This window comes from Myzus persicae, unplaced genomic scaffold (assembly GCF_001856785.1).
Source record: "Myzus persicae strain clone G006 unplaced genomic scaffold, MPER_G0061.0, whole genome shotgun sequence".
Lineage (NCBI taxonomy): Eukaryota > Metazoa > Arthropoda > Insecta > Hemiptera > Aphididae > Myzus > Myzus persicae.
In genome coordinates, this window is record NW_019102309.1 from 107,661 (window position 1) to 131,324 (window position 23,664).

General features: G+C 26.8%; 1 protein-coding gene across 1 annotated transcript; it reads right to left on the reverse strand.

The window, feature by feature from the left end:
• Positions 1-17,273: 17,273 nt before the first annotated feature.
• On the reverse strand, positions 17,274-20,781 carry LOC111031853 (protein Lilipod). Its single transcript, XM_022311960.1, has 12 exons — positions 20,285-20,781; positions 20,082-20,206; positions 19,855-19,994; positions 19,680-19,783; positions 19,493-19,619; positions 19,358-19,426; positions 19,158-19,287; positions 18,698-18,873; positions 18,463-18,617; positions 18,074-18,305; positions 17,847-18,003; positions 17,274-17,446 (listed from the first exon to the last, which is right to left on the reverse strand). Exons 1-12 carry the CDS (start codon positions 20,348-20,350, stop codon positions 17,338-17,340), a joined length of 1,590 nt encoding a protein of 529 aa, XP_022167652.1. The 5' UTR covers positions 20,351-20,781; the 3' UTR covers positions 17,274-17,337.
• Between the last annotated feature and the right edge of the window lie 2,883 nt (positions 20,782-23,664).

Genomic DNA, 23,664 nt, shown 5'->3' on the forward strand with positions numbered 1-23,664 from the left:
CATATAGGTATATTATACTATAATAATCTATGCTTATGTTGTATACTTGTCGGATGCAATCGATGATGCGCGCACTTATATTGTATGTAGGTAGTATATAGATACCTATCCTCTACCTGTGTCCCGCCGACGTCCCTCATCCGATCTGGGCCAATCCGAAAAATTTAGAAACGTCCGTTCGGACATTACCTACTTCTACCATCTGTATGAAAACATATTTATTCGTGCACATAATCAACCTATAACCCAGGAACACCCTTCCACCCACCAATTCAACTGCAGTACGTTTCATGTATTAACCAGTAGATGACCGTTTGAGTATAATATGTAGCGTGTGGTACTGTAGTGTACAATATAATATGTCAAACTCCATCCGAGTGCATCGCTTGAAATCTATGTACATAATATTATGTACCTGCAGGAACGCAGTTCAATATTGATGCATATTATTTGATGCAAAGCCCCCCTACCTCCCTACACACACACAACTCAGACCTCTCAAATCATTCCTCTAAATAAAATATAAAATGTTAACATATTTAATCACAAACATGTGTAACCAATTAAGTATTTTAATAAAAACCACCTCTCCTCCCTGGACGTCACTATATTGTAATATCACTGTAAATAACTGCCCATAATATTATGTTGAATTTTTCCTAATTTTAATCTTTAGTTTTAAACATTTACGTTACAACTTAACAACCTACAACCTACTTATTTTAAAACTAATGCATTGGTATATGGTAACATGATAATTTATATAATAAGTAATAACGTATTATGTATGAGCTATTGAGCTAAGTATGTGGGGCTATAGCGTATAACTAATAACTATACAAACAAGAATTAGGTAGTATTGTATAGGACATGAATATGATATTACATATACTTAATATGTGTCTTACCAATATACTTTCTATACTAGGCATCTATAGGTAGTTTTATATACACGAGTATACGAATTCGACATAGTCATAATAAAATATATTTTTTTAAATATTTACTATGCAATGTTCAGTAATATGTTATATCTAAACATAAGGACTTACAAAAAAATAACAAGTAGTTAACAACTGTAATAACACATAACTATTTGATTGTGTAGTAAACTTTTTATAATACGACATTGTTTTTCACTTTATACATTTCATAATCATAAGGTATACAAATTATAAACCCAAATATTAATATAGATTATCTGATTTTCTTGACTTCATGTATCATCAGATTATATTATAACGGTTTAAATCAATAAATCAATTAATATTCTATGTAAATAATATTATTTGAGTACCCTATATATATTATATACTTAGGTACTTCACAAATTTTATATTCGTGATGTTGTGTGTTACCTACAAGTATTAATATTCCAATAATAATCTTTTATCTACTTTTACAAATAAATTAGTTTCAGCAAATATTTGAAGATTGTTTCGTAAATAATTGTATAGACATTCACATTAATATTATATTATCCAATACATATTATTAGCAATTGCAAATAAACTTAAGTGCATACCCCCTGCTAGAGGACCAATCTAATCGAGGCATTGATAATCAATGTTATAATTTATAACCTTTCATTTTTATATACATTTTTCAAAGTACAAAACATGTACTTACTACTTGGTAGTAGGTTAGTAGGTACGTGACATACTTACCCGATATTTAAGACTTAGTTTAAACTTTTTAAAGTTATCAAACCTTAACATTGGCGTAGGTATACCTATACAGCTTTTATGGAGTGGCGATTTAGGGCTAAATATTTTTCATTTACCTACATAATTTCTACAATTGTATCTCTCGACCCACAATAATACAATAGCTGGAACTCAATAAATTTATCAACGGCTAAAATGCTAGATATATTAAATTAAGTATGTTATTTAAGTATCACTAATTTTATGTTAATCGCCACAAACATATTTTATACAAAAAAGATTAAAGACTACATTATGTTATTATGTGATGTTGTAATATAAAGTTGATTTGCTATAATTTATCAAGTCATATTTAATGAGAAACCAAATATGAATCGTTGTCATTACTTATTTTACAAAATCTAACTAAATAATATCATTCACTAACTGATACGAAAATCGGGAAATGGCATTAACAAGATTAACATGCTTAGCTTATTCTAGAGCGAAACCACGTTTTCGATCCACACTCCACAGACCACGTCATACAATCATACATAAACAAATAGTTAATTAACTGTATGAAATGCAATATATTAGGTGTGCATTTTCTAAAAAAATATTGTTTATTATTTGATTTTTAAGTATACAAAAATGAGTAAATAATAAGTAATCACATAATATAAATTATAAAATTATAGCATCGAAATGTTCATAAGCAATTAGCATTTAGTAACTTTCAATGCAGGTGTTTAAAACTTATAGGTTTTAATTCCACATTTCCACCTATCAATTATTATTAATTTTACAACATATAACCATTATTTATAATTAAAAGATCCCAAGGCTAAAATATGATCTAATAACTGCAGAAATACTCAACCAGCTCTCAAAAAAAGTTATCATACTTCTGACCTATACATATTTAAGTCGATTTTCAGAATCTCAGATTACCCTACTTTCCTGTATATTGGAACTATTCTATTGTCTTCGAATAATTTTAAAAGCGAAAAAACCAGTAACCACCTGAACACCTGATTGTTTATCATCATAATATATAGATTATATAGACCTATTGGCCTACTCCCAATGTAGTCAAAAGTGTTTGAAAAAATCTTATTAAAAACACTCCTAAGTATTATTAAATAATCAAAAGTTTTACCCAACATGTAATTTGATTTTCGTAGCAAACATTCTACGATTTACCAAGTTCTGCATATAGTATAGACAAAATAAACTATTGCGTTTTTTTTAAATTCCGGTATATTTTTTTATAATCATTGTCAAAAATGTTTCAATTTTTTTTTAAAATTAATTTTAACTTTTAAAGGGAAGATAAAAATTGAAAGTTGAAAAGTGGAATAATTGATAAGTATTCGATCTCTCGAGTATAAACTTTATAATGCATAAACTATACACTCAGAGAAATATTTTGGGTAACATTAATAAATTATGATAGTTAATTATTATTTAATAACATACTAATATTATAGTTGAAAATAGAAATATATTTTTATAAAACAAACTGATTGTTTCATTTGATTAAATTGTTGACAAAATCAACCAACTATTTCATAAGAAAAATAACAATATTATTTAGTTTTAACAAATAATTGTCTTAGTTATTTTAATGAACCCTCCTCGTTAATTTGATTGACCATTGTCCATTGTCTTTGTACATAATAACTAAACAAGCACCACTATTAATATAATTACATTTCGTTTATAACGAATTAAAACGTGTAGATAATAGGTGGATTTATTATCATAACTATAAAGTTTTATCATATAGGTAATAGTATGATTGACAAAAAATACAAATTTTTCTTAAAAAAATAACTGTTAGAATTGAGTCTATTTAATATTTTAATGATGTCTTAATATACATTTTATTATTATCTATTATTTTTATATATTTTTTTTAAAACATTTTCTTAAAACTAATTTAAGATAAGAGGAAAGGAGTATTGCCCGATTGCGGCCCAAAGAAACCTTTTTACCTTTTCACCTATCCCAATTGCGACCCGTACACATTAGGTAGGAAACTACCTATACTGCAGTGCTTATCAAAACTAAATAAATATGCCAATTGCGTGGGGTATATACGTATTTTGACATAAATATATAACTATCGTATTCACGATTCCCAAGATCACCAATATTCGGCGTGATAATTTCCAGTCCATTAAAGATCAAAAAAATTAGATAAAATGTAAGACTAAATATCTACTATTTACAGTCTCGTAAGAATTACTTGTATATTTATTCATATATTTATGATAATTATCATAAAAGAGACATTGTATTTGAGTTGCATGTACAAATATGTCTAATACAAAATTATTAATTTTATTAATTATAAGCTATATTGTGAACCGATGTGTGTTTGAACGGGCCGCAATCGGGCAACTAAGGAGGAAAGGAGCCCCTTAAGGATTCTTTCGTGTATTACTATACCAATTAGTACTTATTATTAATTAGTAGTATTGTAGTAACTACTATCAAAGACAATTTAGAATTTCCAAACTGATACTGATATGTATGATGTACAATATACCTAACCATAAGTAACTCAACCTATGTATCTATTTATGTATACTTATGTATCTATCTTGTTTCAAGTTATAAAAAAATGATTCCGCAACATAATATGTCCACGATACCTACATTATTGTTCATGTCAATGAAATCTATCTACTATAATTTATAACTATAATACTATTTATGTTCTAACGTTTGATGTTGATAATAAAGACAAAGAAGCCCAATAAACATAGCTGCGGCCATATATAACTAGTATAAAATGTCCTTGAAAACGTCTTTTGAACTCTGTTCATTTTTTACAAAGACTGATAATATAGTATTGTAACTTTTAATATTATTATGTTGTATAGAAAAAAAATGGTCAAGAAATGTTTATTTTACATTATTGTGATGTATATAGCAGTAGGAAATTTCGATACATTAAGTAGGTATAATGTTAATATTATATTTAAAATAATACTATTACAATTTATATGATACAATTAACTTTTTCTTTTTTATATGCGCATCGACCTGATGACATAAGACATAACAACTGAAATTGATTAACATTATACTTGATAAAATATTAAAATGTCAATCTATATAGTTCTTTGAATTATTGACTATTGTGATAATATGCATTAGGTGCCTATCATTATTAATAAATACATATTATACAGATATTGATGAATGTTCAAGGCTAAATAATTTAGTTCGTCAACTTTGTGTCAAAGTCACATATTCTTATGTAGGTATAAATAAATACATTACTACATTATAATATAGTTATAGTATATTATTTTTTAAAACAATAACAACTTTGTACCTACTAAGTTCTTGCACTAAGTTTAAGTGTAATATTTATTATTTTTTTTACAATCATGAATTTCATGATTGTTGACATAATAATTCAAAAGTGATAGGGATAAAATAAATCAATTTTAGATTCCGAACGGAGAAATGAATGTATTGATAAAAATGATGTGTCTTGTGTGTTTTTTATTTATTTTAGTTTTATCTTGTGTGTTTAGGTAAAGTGTACTGTACACGACAAGTAATCGAAACAATGTTTCGATTTTCATCTTCAGTTCTTTTCTGATGGGAAAGTGAATCTAGTTGGTGCATTCGAGAGGTCAAACTTCCCGGTAGTTTTTAAAAGCGACGAGAAAAACAAAAAAAAAAGTTTAAGAAAAAACGGGAATTTATACTCAAAATTGATTTTTGGTTAACTCTAAAAAAAAATTACCGCAGGTAATGAAATTTTCACTGAATGTTTACTACATTATATTTACTGTATACTAAAATTTTTTACATACCATACTATTTTCTATTTGACTCATGTTGAACTATTTATAGGCATATGAAATTTGTGACTTTTATTAGTTTTTAAATGAATGTTGGTAAATAAATGTAATGTCAAAAAATTTAAAAATTTAAGAAAAGGTAAAAAAAAAAAGCAAAAACAAGCCAACGGCACGTAGTGTTCCCAAGCGGTCACCCATCCAAGTACTAACTACGCCCGACGATGCTTAACTTCAGTGATCGGACGAGAACTGGTGTATTCAACGTGGTATGGTCGTTGGCGGAGAATTTGTGGAATATTACAATATTTGAGCTAAATAGTTATAAAGAAAAACTATGTAAGGATATCATAATAATAAATATAGGTTATTAATATAAACATTTTTCATACACATAATACATATTTATAAAAATCGAATAAATGGGTAAAGCTCTGCTGTTCATTAGGCAGATTGAGTGACTGCTATAATGGATATGTTAAATTTGAATTCAATGATACAAAATCATTGTACATTTGTACCTAGCTATAGGAAAAATGATTCTGAGCGAAGATGGTCTGTCAGCCCTTGTATTTTGTAAAAAAAAATTGCTTTTGAAAATGTCAACATTTTCAATCCTATGCTATAAAAGTTATACATCTTATAAATTTTGTACTATACCATAAAAAATGTGAATTGTAAAAATTTACATTTTCAATTTAACATCAACGTTTGAACTTAAAATGCTTGTAAAAAAATATCTTGCTTGTGTATTTTTAATATTTTTCAATTGATATTGTAAAAATATATCAGGAGTTTTGTATTAAATTGTCAAGCTTTTTGACCCGAAGAACAAAATTAGAATTTATAGAATAAAAAACTAAAAAATTTTAAATTTTAAATGCCCATAAATTGCACCATATTATGCCAAGCAAAATATATTAAAAATTCTATCATTTAACTATAGAAAATGATAAAATAAACATGATGACAATTTTAAGTAACTACGGTTATCTAATTGTTATTGAAAAACAACAAACTCTTTGTAAGAGAGTTTGTTAATTTACAGGTGAATAATATTTAACTTCTGACTTCAAACACTCGTAGAAAATTAATTTGACTTTCCTGCAGTTGGCGAAAATCTTATAAAATATTACAATATTTAAACATTTCTAACTAACTAAATAAAGAGAATATCATTCACATTTTTATGCGTTGCAGACTTGCAGTAATGCAAGTTGCAACATAATAAGTTATAAGTTATAATTGAATTTTGACCAGTATTAGTCAATATTTCAATGTGCTCTGAAGACTCATTATCGAAGTGTAGCAAATAATGAGATATCTAGTTTCTATAGGCTAGGTATCTTTAATATAATATTATGTATTTAGTCTTTACTACGTTAAGATAATACATATTTACTAAATTAATATATAAATACTTTTCATACACATATTCACAAAATCAATATAAATATAATCATATAATACTATTAAACTAAAAACTTTTGGAGGACAGTGGTCAGTGATAGTCTCCTCCTCGTGATGTCCTCTGGGTAATGCTATTATCACTATTATAAAAAAATATTTAAATTGGGCGCAATTTACTATACAGAAATTTGTACTTTAAAAATACCGGGCAGTATTTACCTACAATGTTTTCCCTTCATTGGACTCAATTTTCGTTTGTCCATATATTTTATATACCTATAATTTTTTGGTAATCTCCTCCATTTAGAGATCCTGTCATCACGAACCTGCATAATACATGCAATTTATATTTCGAATGAATTTCTAGGTATAAGATATTCTCATTCGTCCGTCTTTTCCATTTAACCATGTTTCTTCTTAACGTGAATATTATTAAATTATACCTATTTTACTGTACAACATAATATATATATATATATATATATGTTACGGGCAAAGTGGAAAATTCGGGCAATGTATACAATGTCCGGGCATTGTACACAGTGACCGGGCATTTTATACAATGTCCGGGCATTTTATACAATGTCCGAGGTATATTGGGCAATGTAAATTGTGAAGTATTTATACAAATAATCTGCATAATATATTTTGTTAGATGATAATGATAAACTAATATGAATTTATAATCGACATCTGATTGTGATTGCATGTTGATCAAGTCAATTTCACAGCGAGAATTCATTTTAGAAGATATGATTGGTTTTACAACCAACCCTTTTTTTTTAGCTGTACTTCCCTTCTTTTTACACGATTCGCAATTATTTAAGTATACCATTATTACATCTCTAGTTATATATTTTTACTTTTTATTAATCTCGTGTTCCATTCTATTTCTACCTCCATGTCCAATTGACAAATGAACTTCATGTATAATATCATATAACTGAACATTATGCACATAATATTTTATTGCATTACCTTTAAATACATTTAAAATTTAATTGATTAAAAAAAAATTATAATACTCATATATAAATAACCATATAAACGAGTATAATAATTATTAGTATATAATATCATTGATTAGGTAAAATAATATTATGCAGATTATTTGTATAAATACTTCACAATTTACATTGCCCAATATACCTCGGACATTGTATACAAAAAAATGTATACATTGCCCGAATTTTCCACTTTGCCCGTAACATATACATTGTTTAACGAAGGGAGGGCTAAGCAATAATCTGGAAATATAAAAAACATCTACGACATGCACCGTGAAAAAACTAAATTAGGCCGTTCATTTTTCAAAACCATAGAACATCGTTGAAATCGGTTTTATAAATTTATTTTAAATGTAAATACATATAATTCATTTTATTTAGTAGGTACATGGGTGCCCATAGGTAACATTTTAGGGGGGGTCAAAATAAAAAATTTCGGTAATAAGGTAATATTTATTGAGCTACAAGTTCATAATATTTTTTTCCAGGGGGGGGGGGCAAGTGCCCTGTCTTGACCCCCCCAATGGGCGCCCATGAGTAGGTATAGTCTACGATCGCCTGCATATTATTGGAAAATCAGACAAACCCACTACCCAGGCCCCAGCAATATTTTATATGTTAATTGCTTATGATAAAAAATATAAGCGAATACACAGTATACACTGAACATCTTATGCGGCATAGGAACGTATTTATTTTGTACAAAACCGAAGAAATTCAACAATGAAAAAAAAATGTATACGGTCAATTATAGCATTATTCAGTATTACAGTTATTATTATATTTTTTTATCGTATTCTTGTTGTACATTTTGTTATTTGTTATTTGATCTTGAAAATAATTTTATAAAAATAATTCAGTGTAACGATGTCATAATATAGTTGGTATTGGTTATATCTTATTTATAATATACTTTATATCAGAACCGGAAAATATCAGTATTACCTTATAATTTATAATAATCAATCAAAAAATAACTGTATTCTTATTATTGCAATGTCAACACTTACATATATTTAAGCAAATATTCTTAAGATTTTTAGAATTATTTATCTATATTAATAATAAAATACTTAAAACTGTGCATCGATGTGGTACATTATTTATTTATTTTACACCAATATATTATACCTATGCATTATTATATCTATTGCTATAGAATGTAGAATACCTGAATATAATATGAAAAATATGATAATATGATGTATAAACTATAAATACATACTTAATACTATAATATATGTGATACATAACAGTATTAGAATATTACCTACCTACCTATACAACATTTTATACAGCTGTATAGGTAAAAAATAATTGTAGAAACTCACTGTAGCCTTATATTCATACCACCGCTTAATACCTAATGTAATATGTAGGTATCTTATTATTTATTATACACTCCAGGTTATTGGCTTATCACAAGCACGACGTATTATAATCAAAAGTCTAGAAATAATAGCATTAGTTATGCGTTATAACTATATATTAGCATAAATATGTGTTTGGGCTGGAAGCAAGATTTATTGTTTTTGACCGATTTTTAATAATATTTTTGCTGTCGTGGTTACTTACTTATTAACAAAAAACATATTTATGATTCATAGAGTTTCTTTTAAAGGATTAATATCGAGAGTAGCGTCACTACTCACTAGCGTACAACCGTGCTATGGTTTTTAATATACTTAGGTATGAAATATATAACATGAAAAAATAAAATTCAAAGCTTTCAGAGGTTTAGATTATAATATTATTTTAGACTTACGCATACAAATTATTGTTCGTGTGATTTTTTATTATCTTACTTATTTGCTGTGACTGCTATTTAGACTTTGGAGAAGAAAACAATTATGTAAAAATATCTTCCTTATCGACATCGGAAGTCGTGTATATACCTACTGTATATTATTAGTATTATTAGAATTTACATTACAAAGTTATCTCATTTTTTCAGTTTCCTGCAATAGAAAATTACCAACTGATAACCTGTGAAAAATATAAAAGAATGTTCAAGAAGTCTCGGCTCAGAATCGTTATTGAATGCAGATTGCGCACAAATGCAGTCAGGCTCTCAAGTGATTTTTGGAAAATTTTCCGGAAATATACGTATTTCAACGAGTTAATAGCCATATTACAAACAGAATTTGTCGATCGACTTAATTCTAAAGTTATAACCTTTTAAAGTTCCCGATTTTATATACTAACCAACCGCTTTCCCCATCCCAAATTGTTATCTTTTGGTATTTTAAATTTGAAAACAAGATTTTGAAAGTAAAAAATTACCAATTTCACTTGGGTGCTAAACTTAGCAATTTGCGTACATTATAGTTCCTACTACAAAATAAAATATTATTTAATACTATACAAATATAAATTATAATATAACATTAGATATTATGGACGATATGGTCGCTATAGTCAGTAATCAATATATTATACCCATTAGTCATCATTCATCATTATAATGATAGTGTATTAGTGTAATTATACGTCCATTTCATAATTTCCTAAAAAAGCTACATTTACAATTATGCGTATTGAGATAATGTTAATTAAACTGTTCTTACATATGATTGATGTAGGATAATATTTTAAAAGGTAGGTAGGTACTTAGGTACTCATCAATTGAACGAATGTAAGTTAATGGGTACATGAGACATAATAATATATCAAGTACTGAAGTACCTAAAATTATTAAAGTTTCTACATGGGCATATTTTTATATGTATAGTTATTAGTTCTTGATTCCATACACAGTGAGAAAATTGAAATATATTATGTGAGTTGTAGTTCCTATATACTGTGGAAATAATGGGTTATTTAAGTTCCTAATACACAAACACACAATGACAACAATTATATATGTTAGATCCTATGTCCTATATTATAGTATAGGTACCCCACACAGTACACACTACAAAATACAGATTACACAGTGGTAAAGATAAAATGTTGTATAGTCGTGTAGGTATTTATTAAAAATACATTATTCATTCTTAAACCTTAGGACTAACAAAAGGTTTATATTGTTAACCATTGTATAAATTGTGACCTACAATATAAACATCTTACAATACATATCAGTATATCACATATCAACATATGCCAGTATGTGGAATTTGTTTAACAATCTGTTTGCTTTTGTATAGTTATTAGATTCTTATTTAACATCTATATGTACATCATTGTATTAAATATACAATCAATAATAATACATTTAATTTCATGTGTATATATTGATAGTGTTGTCATATTTCAACAATTTAATAGGTAGGAACCCAAATTACAATCATGAGCAAATACTATACGGTATTGTCAACTGTCAAGGGACCGTCTCCGAAATAAAACAAAGAAAAGAAAAAATGTTAGCTACGTATATTGTCCATTGACTATTGTAATAAGAATAATTTTATATTTTCTCTATAAAAGCATTAACGAAAATAAAAGTTTGATATTTTTAATGTAAAAAGTATGTGTGACAAGTATCTAGTTTAAAAAAAATTTGGATCCCTCCAGAAATTTTTTTTCAATCACTGAATTACCTACCTGAATATTTTACTAAGTTGAATATTGATAGATTTTAGTTTGTTGTACCTAATTAACCCCTGCGTGTAGGAACATAATATTTTAGTCTACATACCTACATGGGTATCCTTTTTTCACCGTAGGATCTTATTAAAAGTAGAACAAATATATTTTGATAGGTATTGTGGTCGGGAAATAAATTTATGTTATTTTTTAGTGTTTGAAACATCGAATAGAATATTTTAAAATGTCTAAATCTATTAAAATACCTAAATTAGGAAAATAATGTAACCTTTACGCATAATAAGGTACCTAATTAATTACTAATTATATAATATGTAGGTAATAGTTGGTACCTACATCATTTACGTAACGAAAGTTGCACGAGCTTTATTATAGGTAGGTAACAATAACTTATAATGTATTAATACAATATCGAATATATAATATATAGCTTATAGGTAGCTAATAGTTCTTTAGTACCTAGCACCTAGGTACTTATTGCACAGGGTGGAAATTTGTATTTTAATCAATTAAAAAATCATTTATTCTAAGGTCAACATCAAACAAAAAACAGCATTGAGCATTGAACTACACTATGTATCTATACAATGTATACGGATAACGTATGTAATATTGTATTATAATAATGTACAATAGATGATAGTCCAAATGACAATGAAATTTGTTTCCTCTTTGCTGCATCTATTCACAATAACCTCGAATAGGCAATAGGCATACACCATATATTTATAGAAGTAATTATGTTGTCTCGTCTATTTTCTCAAGAAAATAATTAAGTTAAAGTAATTATATCAGTTAATTATTAGATATATGTATGTACCAACTATAGCAACTACCAACATATTAGATAAGAATTTTAATATTTATTTTAATACTAACATTTTTACTTATTTTACGGATGAGGGTATAACAATACATAATATTGTGACAAATCCAAATATACAGGCTTATTTGCAATGTTCCTATAGGTATATATATATGCCTTACGAGTTACGAGTTAAAGTACATGAAATGAAATACCTTTATCAGAGGTGTTCGAACTGTGCGTCGCGACTCCCAGGGGCGTCGCGGGAGTGTCGAAGGGAGCCGCGTAGTACCTATAATTGAAAACCAATAAATATTTTTACGCAAAATGTTTACTATTATCATTGAAGCATACCGGTTGGGAAATGTTGAATTGTCTACAACAATCATTCGCTAAATATAGAGCTTTAATTTTTTTATATATGTAATGTGGTAAATAAATAATAAAAATAAATTATAAAATATAAACTACATTCATATAAACATTGATTTTTTTGTAATTTATAATTTGGGAACCGTCAACATTTTGTGAAGACTTAAAGGAGCCGTGTAATGAAAAAGTTTGAATACCTCTGACCTATATGATTAATGACTTATTTGTGTACCTATTTCATAGTGGGGGGGCAACTCGAAGATGTTTATAAGCTTATGGCAAACAAAATCATTTAATATTTTTATTATCATATAGGTATCTAATAATTTAAACATTTAATTTTGTTCTTTTTTCATAAACATTACTATAAAACATCACCAACTTCAACGTACAGCTACTTACTTTTAATATGTATATGTAGTATACTAGTATATGCATATACGAGATATAGTGTGTTAACTATTTATGTTTGTCATTAAAAATGAATAATAGAGATCGAGATTAAGAAGATGTCAGTACAATATTTGTTTTCTCCCTCTGAACCACATGCAACATTTTAGCATATTTGTGTTCTAACCAATATGTTGTGTTGTCAGATTTAATATTAGATTGAGTTGAGTAATCTAACTATAGTTAAACGTTAAGTTAAGAAAATTATATGAGCTTTAGATTTTTTAAGATATTTAAATTGTTATGCAAGTTATATGGGTATAATATATCGAACATAACATTATAAAAATGCTCATTAGGAAGGTAGGTCGTAGGTACATTACAGAAAAGTTTTAATATTATGATATAGCAAACCTATATTATTATATTCTTTAGATCCGTATATATTATTTCAGAATACTTATATAAAATCAGAAATATTATAATTTATTGGCATATTGTTCAATTTTCATGTTATTATTGGTCCATGTTAATTAGTCACGTTTTAATTTGGTATAACTGATGTGAGTCCAGATTATTTAGAAATAAATTGTAAATATTTGATAATGATCATAATAATGAAAATTGAATACATTTATTATTAATTATTAAATATTAATATTTAATGAGATATATTTTCCAGACTTTTTAACAATAAAATATTGTTTAAAGGCAAGTAAACTAAAGATCTCTAATGACTTTGGTTGGTATAAATTGGTTCAGTCCTCACAAGAAAAACATTACTAAATTGCACATTCCTATAATTCTTTTTATATGAATATGTAGTTTACAATATTGGGTGGATATGTTTTGATAGTTCATAAATAATAATCAAACTTTAAGACTTAAAGATTGTACAAATGTTTTATGAGGCAATTTTTTTACAGGAAATATTTTATTTAGTTATTAGTGGTTGGTATTACTTTAAGGAATTGATTCTGTAAGTTTCTGTAAGTAAAAACTAAAAATTAACAAAGAACTATACAGAAATACTACATAATTATTTTCAACAAAATTAATTTTTGTTATTAAGTTACTATGTTTTAGGTATTAGGTACCTAATAGTACCCTATAGTACCTTGTTACAAGGTTACTTTAAGTACAAGGTAATTGTACTTAACTTTAATTCAACAAAAATTATAGCCCTAGGGACTAATTACTCTAAACGTCTACTAAACGTTTGTATACTATTTGATTAATTTGATTCAATAGACTAGATAAGATACAATTTTGAATGTTAGTTTTTTCTTTTTAAGTACATTTTAAATGTGACACGAGTATATGAAAATCTAAAGATATGAAGATTATTAAAATTTCAATTGGTGTGTAAACATAAATAAATTATAATTCAATTATTGTACATAGAAGAAATTAGATAAACATTTTCTGTCTTCTTGGTATTGGAAAATTACATTTAATGAAATTGTATTTATAATATAGTATAATAATATAAAATTCAAAGTATATCATTCTAGAACAGTGTTTCCGAACCTATGGATCACTAAGAAAACTTTTTATAGGTCGTAAACATAACTTTAGTCAAGAATCAATATGTACCAACTTAAATGGTTAATTAGAACTAATTTAGAAGATACATATATGTCTAATATATATAATAATTTAATTATATTATATTATATTATCTTCATAAAAATGTTGTAGGATAAAAACAAATAATTAAATTACAAAAGAGTATGAAAAAAAACAATGGTTTTTTGTTGAAAATTTTTTTATTTGATTATTAATTAAAAATAAGATAAATTAAAAACAAAAGGAAAAAATATAAAAACAAAACAAATGGCATAATAATAAAACATTAACAGCAACTGTCCAAAAAGTTTTAAATATAGTTCTACAAATTAGAAAAAAATTCACAGGGTTTTAAAAATTAAAAACATAGGAACCTTAGAAAGACAAATATACAACATTTTGTATGAAAGTTAAACTGGGCAATATTTTAAAATCATATTTCGAGAAATACTCGTATACTAAAGATTTTTTTTTATTTCTGTTATTTTACACTATTTTCCTTCTATTTTGTTTCATTGGTAGTATTTAGTTTAACTTATCAAATAGCAACCTATATTTAAAATTTTAAATTCTTGGAAAGAAAATATAAGAAGATCCACCAACAAACGGTTTATTTTAAATAATACTTTTATTAATGGTAGCTTGTAAGATATTTAATAATTAGTAGGCGGGTATATTATTATATTTATAATATTTTCAGAAACTTATCTTTTTGAAAACTTTGGGTGAAAATTATAGGTAGCTATTTGGTATGTTATACTGTTCTTTCAAATAAGGGAATAGGATAGTTTTTAATTAAAAAAATAGTATAGTTAAAAAATCTAATAGATGGGGAGGGAAATTAACAAATATTTCCCAATTTAACTTTAACAAAATTAACCTCTATATCATGAATAAAAAAATTAACAATAAATATTTTCTTAATTCATCATTATACAGTATACATAATTTTAGTACTAAGTATCACAAATTTATTTAAATATTAATAACATTTAATATTGAATTATTATTATTAATACATTTGTTTTTGATCTAGTAAAATAAATAAATAAAAATAATAGGTACTCAATAAAGTCACAATTCTGACCAAAATACTTAATAAATAGAACTATTTTCTTTGGAAAGGACTTTAAACTTTTTGGACTTATCATACATCAAAAATATTCAAGCACATTATTTGGTTCAGACATAATACTTTGTGCTTCACAATAACATTAGAAAATAAACTATTAATCTCCTAATTGATTGATTATGACTAATAAAAGCATACAATAGTCAGATTATCCTTATTTATCTAAAATTACATTTTATGTCAGAAAATAAGGAGAAATATAATTTCTGTAATGAATACAATAATTAATCAGGTCACATTACTCACATTGTAAATAAAAAAAAGTATTGTTTAATATCCATTCATGGAATGCTTAATTTTAAATAATGGACCATTAATTGTTTTTAAATGCATCATATTATATAACATAAAGTATAAATCTGTTTTTAGGTTACTTAGTTGGAATCTAGGAAAATGCATGAAAAAAGCAATACATAAATATCTAATAAATATAAGATAAGTCACGTTTATTATCTTTAGAATTGAAAAACATTTAATTAGTCAAGATTTACCAAATAAATTTTAACATAAATTGAAATATAAAATGATATCATTATAATTATATTGTAACTTGTACCTTATCACCTGAACATTATGGTGTGAGTTATAGCTGACACAAAATTAGGTAGCCTTGTTCATTGTCTCTATATTCTTCAAAATATTTTAAAATTATATTGCGTCTTTTTTTAACTGAACAGTACTTAATAATCTTTGCTGAAATTTTATTTCGTCTGCTGCAATTCCCAGTGTTAATTTTTAATAAGGTTAAAAAAATAGTATTTATAGCTTACCAACTTAGAAAATTAAGAATTAAACCAGATGTTTAGTAGAGTACTTTCATGTACATTCCAAAATTCAGGTGGAAAAAGAGTTACCTAGTTGTTTTCAAGCAGAAATGTTAGATGGGGAGGGGGGGAGCAAAAAAATACCCACATTTTGTATATCAGCAGTACTCAACCTATGTGTTTTGGCGAGCTAAGATCTTTATACAATTTCTTATGTAAACTTTTTGAAAAAAAAATGCATGATTGGAGTCTACTTATCACCCACAGTAACTTAATTTTTTCAATTAGTAAAACTAAGACAAGCTATTAATCTTTCTTTTTTTTTTTACTCATATTACCTACTTAAAGAAATTCAACTTAAATTAATAACAATTTTTGACCACCTATTCATAATAATTAGTGACCCAAAATGTGGTTATTAACTTATGGTGGAGAACCATAGTTTTATTTTGCATCTAATTTAATCAAATTTATATGTTTTTCAATTTTAATATTTATAATACAAATATATTGCTTTTTTTCCCATATACTTAGCTATTTAAAAACATACTACATACTAAATATCATTGACTCAACATTTTTTAGGGTATTTATTTTTGTTTATGAAACAAAATGTTTAAACATACCATCAGTCTGTCAATCAACATCTATTAATTTGCATCAGTCAGTTTTAATTTATATCTAATATAGATAAATTGTTATTTGATGATGTATATTACTAATTAGTATTCACAAAAGTAAAATTTAGTACATTTATTTGACATTAATAGAAAGATTATTTTTAAAAAAAAATATTAAAACAATTAAAAAATAAAAATAAAACAGAAAATGTAAATGACAAATAATTTAAAAGAGAATAAAATGACTTAACTGTTTTTTTTAGCAATTGTCGGTGAATTGTCTACTGAAAAACTAGAATTAATGTGTGTAATACTGTAGTCACGGCCCATTATCCATTTCCAAAAACTTTTGAGTCTAAAAACAAAAAAATATACATAATTTTGTTTGTAGAAGAAGCACAAAATAAATATTTGTATAGTTAATTTAACATTATTTTTAGATTCTAAAGCAAAGCATGGGAGCTATGACTTATTTTATTTGTTTGTATGTACGTATGTATTGTTAATTTTTAGGTAGGAGTATTTTAACAGTTTCATTTAGGTAGTTCCTAAGACTTTTATAAAAAAAGTAGGTTTTAAGAAAATTATAAAAATCCTAAACAAGTTGTAATTTCACTGAATGAACTAATTCAAAAAGTGATAATCTCAACTAAGCTTTGCTTATAATGTAATGATTTCATAAATACTACCATTATCATTCATTGAGATGAATGCTTAACACCCGGTGTATCATGTAAATAATTTTAATATGTTACCTTGATAGTAATTCTTTTCGTACAGCTGAAGTAAACTTGTTAAACAAACAAAGTGTAGCAGCTGAAGCAAATACAACATTGTACAAAGCAACAATTGTGAAATTTCCAAGCCATTCAATTCTTCCATAATCGGCTAATAAATCAAAGTCTGTAATTCCTAAATAAAAATACAAAAATAAAATAAAATAGTTAGTGTAGTTAAAATCTTGAATATTAAAAATACTTACCTAGAATTCTTGATAATAATGGTAATGCAGAGCTTAATATAAGCAACAAAGTACAATTGCCTACTATGTGTGTTAATGGTGTTTGTTTAAAATGTGGACGGTATGTAGACACTACAGGCAATGAATATAAACCAACACTCGAGGCCACTAACATGTATAAAATAATGACTATTTCCAAACCAGCCCCAAATGGTCCTAATTTGGATAGTGAACTCACACCTAAAGTAAATTGCTAGGGAAAAATAAACATTTTCAAATTAATAAAATCAAATTTTTTTTTTATATTGTGTGATACAATTTACTTCAGCTATTGAATTTATTTTTATTTAATGAGATGTAGGTATTTAAGATGAATTATTAATATTTATTTGATAAAATAATCTACTCACTCTAGTATTAAGAGGTAATGCTTTTATGCCAATGAGTATCAAAATTAAATTTTGGACAACTAACAAAACCGTGACAACAGTAAGTGCTAATAGCAATAGCATGAATGTTGGATATAAAAATAACTTACGGAATACCGATATTTTTCTTTGTTTTTCTATAATATATAACAATATAATAAATATATTTAATATTGCGATTAATGAAAAAAAAAATGTAAATATTATTAGAGCATACCAAGTATATCAAGTCTTTCTTGATGAATTGATAATCTATCAGTTAGTCCACGTTTTAACTTTCCATTCTGTAGTGTCCATAACTCCTTCTCAGTACGAGTTATATTTTGTTTTTTCCCTTCCAACATAGGTTCTGGTGACATGTATGTTAAACCATTTATTGTGACTTGGTCCAACCTAAACAATGTTTACTTTTTTTACTAAGATATATATTTGATTTTTTATGACATATTTTTAACAAAACATTAATAAATTAACTTTAGTATGTATAAAAATAATTAACTGTCTGTACTTTGCTCAGCAAAAGAACACATTGATTCTGTGCATCCTAACGCAACATCCTGAAATTCAGACTGATTCCACTAGGATTAAGTGTCCCACAGAAATGACCAGAAAAATCTTTTTCAGGCCATGACATGTTCTTTAGCTGGAAAAAGTATAGTTAAAAACATGTTAAGTACCTTCTAGAAAGACAATCTACTTCAAGCCTTAAAATGCTGATTTCTTCATCCGTGGTTTTTTGTAGTTGTGGTTTAATCATAAACCGACTTAGAATGGTAAACAAAGTAGCAAATCCAACTGGAGTACATACTTAAACATAATAATGATATTAAAAACAATTAACAAATAAAAGAAATCTAAGAATAAAAACTATAATTACTTAATAGCATAAGTACACCAATGAATGAAATGCAAGAATATAAGAATGGTAAATAGTTGTTCCATAAATCTGCAAGATAAAAGTCATAAAATAATAAATGTGAAACACCTATTGTGAAATTATACATGTACTCACTGAATAGCATGTAAAAAAGAGATTGTTCAGTATAAAAAATTGTGTACAGCAAATATGTCAATACAAGAACAAATATCGAAAGTAACAAAAGCACCGTACATGTTTCATATACTCTGGCTCGCAAACCCTGGGGAAAAATATTTTATTAATACCTTAAAAATTTAAAAAATATATAAGTGTTTATTACTTTTCGATGACCAGGGAATCCTTCAGATTCGTTGAATAAAAATGCAAATGGCAAAAACACAAATAAAGATAAATTTGAAAACAAAAATACCAAACTCCACAGACCTAATTAAAAAACAAATACGGAATTCCATTAATAATAATTAATAAATATAAAGAAATCTTTTATTATTTACCATGTATAAGTGAGTGATTTAACCATTGGACGTAATAACTGGAAGGATATAAAGACAGCACTTCATTACTAGCTATCGAAATAGGTAACAAAAGGGCTGCACCAACAGCAACTGCCAATGCAATAGTGCAAAGTAACAAACTGAAAATTAAAAACAAAAAATTGGTATACTACCTAATTACTATTTTACTAAGTATTTTAGCAAATTCTATTATTCAGAATACTCACCTATATTTATAAACTGTAATATCATCTTCATCTTGAACAGAAACAACAATGTTGTCCCGTTTTCTGTAATGATTAATAATGGCGTAACTCAACGCTAGCAACAAAACAAATAGCAAGAGAAAAATCTGAAATCAAAAAATAAAATAAAAATAGTTTTTTTAATGAATTTTTTTTTTAAACTAAAAAATTGGGGCAGTACTCACTATTTTCTCTCTAACATTATTATAGAACAGTTCTTCTCGTTCGTCTGGCTCGTCTACATCGTCCATACTTTGCAATAATTAAGTTGCGTACAATATTTGCACACTACTGTCAGTAAACTGTGTGTGGTTCATGCTCACTAATCTAATCTTGATTCGTTGTTGTCGTCGTTGATGAATACGTGATGAATATTTTCATTAGTACCTCCTGGGTACATAAATTTCGTTATAAAAAGAATGATACAAAATCAGTAAATCTTAATTATGAATATTATTTAGAACAGCCTTGGTGGTGACACGTCGAAAATTATTCAGTTATTTACTAGTTACAGTCAACGATAGAAAAATAAACAGATCGTTAGAAAAACGGTAATAATAATAATATCGACAAATCAAATAATTTCCACGACACACTACAGTGGATGACGATGTATATTGTGTGACTAAATGTGAAACGACTGAAGTCTGAACGAGTAAACGACCACATACAGTAAACAGTAAACACAGATATCTATAATGAAACTTGATACCTACCGGGCTACTGTATTTAGGCCGCTAGATGACGTGACACGTATACAAACGAATTTTTTATTAGTATCGGTGCCATGTGTTTCTGTTATACACTTTTTAGGAGTAATAATTGGCAATATGTACTGCTAAAGCTTTAACATATTATCACAGTAACTTTATTTTAGATTGAAAATTGGTCACCGTCGTCGGTGTCCGCATGTAGGAATTAAGCTTGTAAAATAGGTAGCAACTACTTACCTTGCTTGTACCTAAGATTGTAGATACATATCGGATATCCTGTAGACTAGCATCCAGTGGTTCTCAACCTACGTGTGTTGGCGACCCAAGATAAGGGCCCAGTTTTTGAACCTTGTTGAAAAAATGTTCGATGTGGGGCTAAACACCCACCCTACCATTATTTTTTTTATTGCCAAAACTAAAAGAAACTATTAAGAGGATGTCAGAGCACTATTTGTTTTCTCACTCTGACCCACGTGCAACACAGACAAAACGCATTTACGCAGAATCATTTTTTCTATAATTTTAAGTAATCTTAGAGTAAAAACACCCATTACAAAACAGATAGAGAATAATATTTTTGAGGGAATGATATATCGATTTGTTTAAATATGGTCTCAAACAATAACATCATTTAAATTCACAATATTATTTTGTTTATTTTGAAAGTCAAATACAAAGTCAAATAACAATAAAATATAAAATCGATATGCCTTTCCTCAAAAATATTATTATCTTTCTTTTTGTGATGGGTGTTTTTTCTCTAAGATTACTTAAAATCATAGAAAAAATGATTCTGCGTAAATGCGTTTTGTCTATGTTGCGTTTAGGTCAGAGAGAGAAAAGTGCTCTGACATCCTTTTAATCTTAATTTATTTGATTTTGTTTTTATTTTTAATTGTATTACTTACGTAAATAACATTTTTTGTAACTAATTTTTGGGTGACCCATTTAAAATTATTCTAGACCCAAAATTGATTCACTGTCTTATGGCTTAGAATTGCTGCTGTAGACTCTAGGCACCCCAAATTAGCTACTTAAAGACATTTTTTTGAGTTAATTTTTTAATAACTGAGAAATATCCGTAAAGTGTGTTTAGAACTCGTAAAATGTAGAGTTTGAGAATGGTTGGTTGAAAATTAAAATGCTCTATAACAGTACCTAGTATAAGTTATATCATTATAATAATAGGTAGGTATAAACTATAAAGACTACCGGTTTATACACTAAGCGTGCGCTCACTCGGCCGAGTCACTCCCCTTTTATCCTTTGATAATGCATTTATTCAAATTCAGATGTTTAGAATATATAAGTATAGGTACTTAAAGAATAAAGACTATATTTTCAAATAAGTACACTTACGTATATTATTTTAACAGCCCTTTTTATTGTAATTTGCTAAGCAGATCATAATTTTATCATGGACCTATTTTCCTTATAGTGTCTACGTGCTACACAAAGGTAAATAACTCAAAAGCTGATTGTTTGAATTTAGATACTTGGATATTTCATATTATACATTACATAATTTTTCAGCAAAATAATCTAATCAATAATTTATAGTAAAAAAGAAGGGTGCCTGTGGCCTGTGATTTGAAAATAAACTGTAAAATTTACAAAGTAGCAAAATGTTTTGTGAAATTCGCTTCTAAAATAATTGTCCATGGTTGCATACAATAGATCAGAGGTTCTCAACTTTTTAAAGTATGTACTCGGTGACAACCTTTTAAGTCGTCAAAGTGTAGTAGGTACTGGCGTGGCTTCCGTCCATTGTAATAATAACAATTGTTATTAGTTATTATCTTATTATACTTATACAGTTATACTTATGTCCACACTCTAAGCTTTCATCTGCGTTTATGATTTATAATTGACTACTATAATTATAGTCAGTGGGTATCTCCGGGTTACTAACCTTTTGAAAACGTTGATGTATCTAAATCAAAATTCTAATGAGTAGCTTCTGAGTTATTAAAATGTTTATACTAAGGATAATCCTTAAAAATGGTTTTATAAAAATAAAACTATATTTAAGGTTAGATGTAGGTAGTATTTATTATACTTGGATCATTTTTACAAATTATTTAAATTGATAAACAATAGTAATTGCCAACTTTTTCAAATTGTCGAAGCTCCCTATTTACTTAACCCATTACCATATACATATTATCCTTAAAACATAAAGCTACACTACTCAAAAAATACTACTTTCAAATGCTCAAAAAAATATCTGCTTAATAATTAAAAATGAAAAAGGGATGTTCCTATTTGAAAAACTGAAGTTTATATTGTCACAGCCCACAGGACCATCCTTAAGTGGTACATCAATTTTCAATTATTCGAAAAATGGTCTTATAATGTGTATTTCAAAATTCCAAAAATCTGAATTTTAATACACACATAATTTAAGCATAAAAATAAGATGCATGTTCAAAAAATCATCCCTTCAATATATATATATATATATTTATATATGAAAAGTCGAAAAATGAATAGGTAAATAAATGTATTTATGTGTAAATCGCAAATGTGTAATATACTAATATTTGTTGGTACCCACATAAAAAAAAAATTGGAGTACTAATATGATTTTCAAAATTTTAAGAACTTACTTAATTACATTATGATAGGTAATTACTTACTATAGCATAATTCGATAGGAAATATTAATTGATAATGTTCAACTGCAAACGTGTCCCACCCAAACTGCACTTCTTACCTATATGTTTGAATAACACTTTTGGTTTAAAAAAAGACAATGCACCAATGCACAAATTAAACTCTATCCATAAAACTTATATACATCAATTTTAGTTGACAATTCAATATACTTCGTCGAATTTCGATCGATTTCG